The sequence below is a fragment of the Belonocnema kinseyi genome, chromosome 8 (assembly GCF_010883055.1).
Source record: "Belonocnema kinseyi isolate 2016_QV_RU_SX_M_011 chromosome 8, B_treatae_v1, whole genome shotgun sequence".
Classification (NCBI taxonomy): domain Eukaryota; kingdom Metazoa; phylum Arthropoda; class Insecta; order Hymenoptera; family Cynipidae; genus Belonocnema; species Belonocnema kinseyi.
In genome coordinates, this window is record NC_046664.1 from 71,449,368 (window position 1) to 71,454,432 (window position 5,065).

General features: G+C 29.9%; 1 protein-coding gene across 1 annotated transcript in view; it reads left to right on the forward strand.

The window, feature by feature from the left end:
• The first annotated feature begins 297 nt into the window (after positions 1-297).
• The window catches only part of LOC117178536 (angiotensin-converting enzyme-like), a 36,398-nt gene continuing 31,630 nt past the window's right edge, over positions 298-5,065 (forward strand). Inside the window, exon 1 of the mRNA XM_033369964.1 lies at positions 298-313. Within this exon, the coding sequence (XP_033225855.1) occupies positions 298-313 (16 nt within the window). The remainder of the gene's footprint in view (positions 314-5,065) is intronic.

The following is a 5,065-nucleotide window of genomic DNA, read 5'->3' on the forward strand; positions in this document are numbered from 1 at the left end:
AGCAACAACATGGAGCGCCGTTTCTCCCGAGCAGCCTGCTTGAAAAGCTTGCTGTCCTCTGAGCAGTGGGAGAACCAAAAGCACATTATATCTCTCGACCAGCTTCTCCATTATCTTCCGGATAAAAGACGTTAGGCTGATCGGTCTACAATCTTTTGTAGCAGTGTATGCCTCCTTTCCAGGTATCGGAATAAGGGACACTCTGCCGTCCTTTTATGCCAATGGCCCGTGTTTTAGAGCATTAATTGCGCTAAAGTGGAGGGACGACAAAATAGATGCCTTTTTGCAAAAGCGCTGATGCTATCCGCCGTTGGTGATTTAAAGGAGCAAAAGGACCCGACGGCCTATTCAACCTTTTTGTTTTCTACAACTTTGGTGGCCAAACGCCATTCGGCCTTCTCCAACTCTTGGCCATAACCTTCCTCCTCTTGGTTGGTTCAGATTCGCCGAAAAAGCAGAAAGTGAACTTTTATCAGTTTGCTCAGCGTTGCTTCTTCACCTTCGGCATACTCGCCCTTTTGGAGCTTTATTAGCCCGAGGCGTGCTTCCGGGGGTCTCGCGAGAATCTTGTGGAGCCTCACCGTTTCCAGAATATCTTTCGATTCCTCGCAGAAGCTTCTCCAATCTTCCTGTTTATACTTTCTTACATTTTTATTGTATTCACACTGAGCCGCCTTACAGATGCCTTAGTCTGAAGGCAATTTAGTTTTATTTTCCTTGCTTCTCCAACTCATCAATCTTACTATATTTTGAGAGGAATTTCACAAGCCTTTCTTTGAATTCCTCTTTATATATAAGTCGGCGCCTCTTCAACCCACTAGCTTGCTCCTCATTTCATCCAATCATAAAGGGAAATCAAGAACCTCACTCTTGTTTTTATTCTGTAATGTGGAACGAGCATCCTTATTTTCAGGAATTCGTCACATTAGTTTTCAAATTGAAAATATGATATTTTGACCCAAAATTTACATAATTTTCTATTTTATTGTCACCAACACAAAGTTAAGCCACTTGAATATCGTATCAGGAAAAATAAACTTTTATGAAATATTGAATCTTAACGAAATATGCTGTTTTATTGAATTTAAAAATAAACTAGTTAACCTAGATAACAAATTTTGAGCTTTTGATTGTTGTTGACATTCCTTTTCACTTATCGGCCTACAAAATACATATTGCGCTGAATTCAAGGTATCAGCAAATGTGTTCTTTATTTATTCTCGAAATATCAGATTGTAGGACTAGACATTTTATTTCGTGTTTATACACCTATTACTACACAAGGAAATAAACAAAGCAAATCTAAAAATATTACCAACATTTTCCGTAAGCAAGAATTGAGGATAATAGGCTTATTGCTCTATTTGATATCGTTTTTAGTTTAGGTTTGTTCATGATTATCAGTAGCAATTTTCACGTTATGAGAAAAAAAATTTTGCATTCTTTATTTCTTTGCTATTGTTTTTCAAAATGCTAAAAAATGTTGAATTATTGTTGAATTCAAGACTTTAATTGTCGTTTGTTTTGTGACTTGCAATACAAATTGTAATGATGATAGTATTTTGTGTTTGAATTCTGTTCACATGAGATTAGTAAATGTAGGTTATTGGTGCGCGGAAAAAGTGTTTTGAAGTTATAGTTAGCTATCTAAAAAATATATTAGTTCCTTGATTTTTAGAGAGAACAAAAATCATGTTTCGAGCGTAAGTTTTACATTATATTTTACAAAAATTGTATAAAAATAATCATTACTATTATTAGATAGGCCTTGTACACTCAAATTTAACAGTTTCGGTGCAGTGAACGTAGTCCCAGCTTCACAAGTATCATCTTTTTCATGTTTAAATGTTTCTATCTCCAGCTTTTCTGATTCAAATAAAGTAAAATGAAGTATTTTTTTTAAAACCTATTTTTTATAATAAATAAATTTTCAGAGTTACACAAAAAATGGTAAATTGTAGCACCTATTTATTTTTTTTAATTGCAAGTGATTTTTTGAAAGAATTCACAATTATCAAATCCGACAATATAAAAGTTTTTATTAATTTTCCATCCTTAGTCTACTCTAATATGCATATATTACAATGCACTTTTATTCAAATTCAAATTCCACTTTTGGGTTCAAAACTAAATTATATTGGTAGAAAATTAATTTCTTTATCTAAAAATTGAAATATATTGTTAAAGAATTTGTTGCTTATTTTGCTTAAAAATTAATTGTTTGTTGATGAAAATAGAAGACATATTTATGATTTTAGTATAAAACATAAGATTTTGAATTTATATACCTCAGAGTTGCAAAATTATTAAAACGCTGTTTAAATTTAAAGATTGAAGTATCTTGAATTTAGTTGGAAATAGTTTTGTTAAAAATTAATTTTCTTAACTCAAAATATAACTATTTTATTTTGGACAAAAATTTGTCTTTTTGGGTTCCGAAATTCTTCTTTTTGGTTGAAACATGATCTATTTTAGTGAAAAGTTTATCTATTTTGTTGAAAATTAGCTTTTTCCTGAATTAATTCATTAACTGACAATTTAACTAGTACGTTCTTTAATGTAATTTTTTCCTTTTTAGTTAAAAATTTAACTATTTTGTTGAAGTTCATGAATTCTGTTAAGATTCTTTTCTAAAAAATTCATAATTTTAGTTAAAAATTTAACTACTTGTTCGAAATTTTCTCTCATCCTCTTTTTATTCAGCTAATTTAAAGTAATTGAGATAATTTAAATAATAAAATTGTAATCCAGAGTGATTAACGTAATTTTCAATGCTTTACATAATAATAATAAATAATCATTTAAATAATAATTGAAAAATATTTTTCAACCATTTGGTGAGATTTTGTTTGTTTGTTAAAAATTAATGTTCTCAAATGAAAATGTAACTATTTGGTAAAAAATTAGTCTTCATCAGAAAACTTAACAAATCTGATAAATAGTAATTTTTCGGTTGAAAAGTTAGTGTTTTGTTGTAAATTCATCTTTTGAAGTTGAAGATTTTGGTGTAACATTCATTTTTTGGTTAAAGATGCATCATTTCAGTTAAAAATTTATCTCCTGGATTGGAAGTTGAACTATTTTGAAGAAAAAATCATTGTTTTTTATTTAAAAATTTATTTTTAAGTAAGAATTTAAATAGTCTGGTAGAAAATTAATTATTTCAGTCGAATATTCATCTTGTGTAACTGTAACTGTAACTGTAAGTGTAACTGTTCCATTTTTTGTTGAAAATTTAATTACTTTTAAATTTAAAATTCAACTATTTGTTAAAATATTAATGTATATATTTTTTTGTAATTTTTCGTTGTAAAAAATTAATATTCCTGGTTAAATATGCATGTTTCTCGGTAAAAATTCGACTAACTTTGAAAATTAATTTACTTTGCTTAAAACTTAACTGTATTTGATTCAAAATAAATAAAACATATGATTTATTTGGTTACCATTTTTCTTTGCATAGTATTTAATTTTTTCACGCTGTAGGCTGCTTCACAACTTTTCATAATGAAGGGAAATGTAATTTTTTATTAACATTTACATTTTTCTTAAAAGATGACTTAGAATTTTTGTCTTAAAAATAGCAGGAAAAAATTTATTTTCGGGACAGATACATATATTCACAGTTTTTTGAAATTTTAGAACGCATGAACCATATTTTTCAACCTATGTTTTATGTCCATTTTTTGTTATCGAATTTTTGTGAGAAATTCGCTGTCTTTAAGTCTGAAATCATGAAACCTTCAAATTTATGGCATCAAAAAAATATTCACCCTTTGAACTTAGAAATTTTATTCGTTGATCCGTGAGGGCAACCGAACTAGGTCCCCTGAGGGGGGCCCTATGGTACATCCATATTGTGAGAGTTCGAATTTCAGAGAAGTGTAATTCAATTTTTGACAGAAAATCATTATTTGTCCTTTGGACATTGTCCTTTGGACATTGAACTTTTGATCGTTGATCCGTGAGGGCAACCGATCTGGGTCCCCTGTAGGGGCCCCTATGGAATCTCCATATTGTGAGAGTTTGAATTTCAGAAAAGTGTCATTCAATTATTGACAGGAAATCATAAATTGTAAGTCTGAACTCATGAAACCTTAAAATTAGTAGCGTCAAAAAAATATTCATCTTTCAAACTTAGAAATTTTAATCGTTGATCCGTGAGGGTAACCGAGCTGGGCCCTCGACAGGGGACCTCGTACAATTTCTACGTGTGGAACATCCATGCGGGCCCCCGGCGGGGGCCCTCATTCTAAGACGTCTCAGCGGGGCTTTTTCACACGGGTTTAAATAAAAATTCATCTCTTTGTTTGGAAATCTAACTATTTTGTTAAAAATTCGGTTTCCCATATAAATTATATTTTTAACGAAAAATTGGTCTATTTTACTTTTTTTAAGAAAGTTAATCTTTTTTCTAGTTGAAAATGTAACTACTTCGTTAAACATGCATCTACTTTGCTGACAATTCGTTTTTTCCGTCAAAAATTAATCCTCTTGGTTGAAAATTACTTCAATTTAAATGAAATCAATTGAAATTAATTCTCTATAGGATATTTTCAAGGTTTAATTTTTCACGGGGATTGTGCCTAAGTCAGATAAGAAAATACAGCAAATAATCATAACCTTTTTTTCAAAAGCTGGGGTTGATTGGCATATTGTGAGAGATGTTTTTATAAATTTTTAAATATCTTACGTAAAAAAACATTATTATCAAAGAACTCAATTACTTAAGAGAAAAATGTGGTAATCTGTCAAAAGTTCAATGATATTTACATAAATATCGCCCTTTGTTATTTTTAATTGATTTTAAGTTTTGAATGATAAATAAAAAATTTATTGAACCAATAAAACTATTTTTCTCAGTATAAAAATGAAAGTCTAAATTATATTATGACTTTCTTTCAAACGAAAATTTTTTTCTTTGTTTACGTCAAGGAAAATTTTATTTAAAAAATGTATATAGGGGGCATTATTCCTCAACTGCCCCAACTCAAAAATTCATGTTTTTCGATTGTCTCTAAATTCTGGGAATATGTTCGCCTACCCAACAGTAGTTAATCCACAA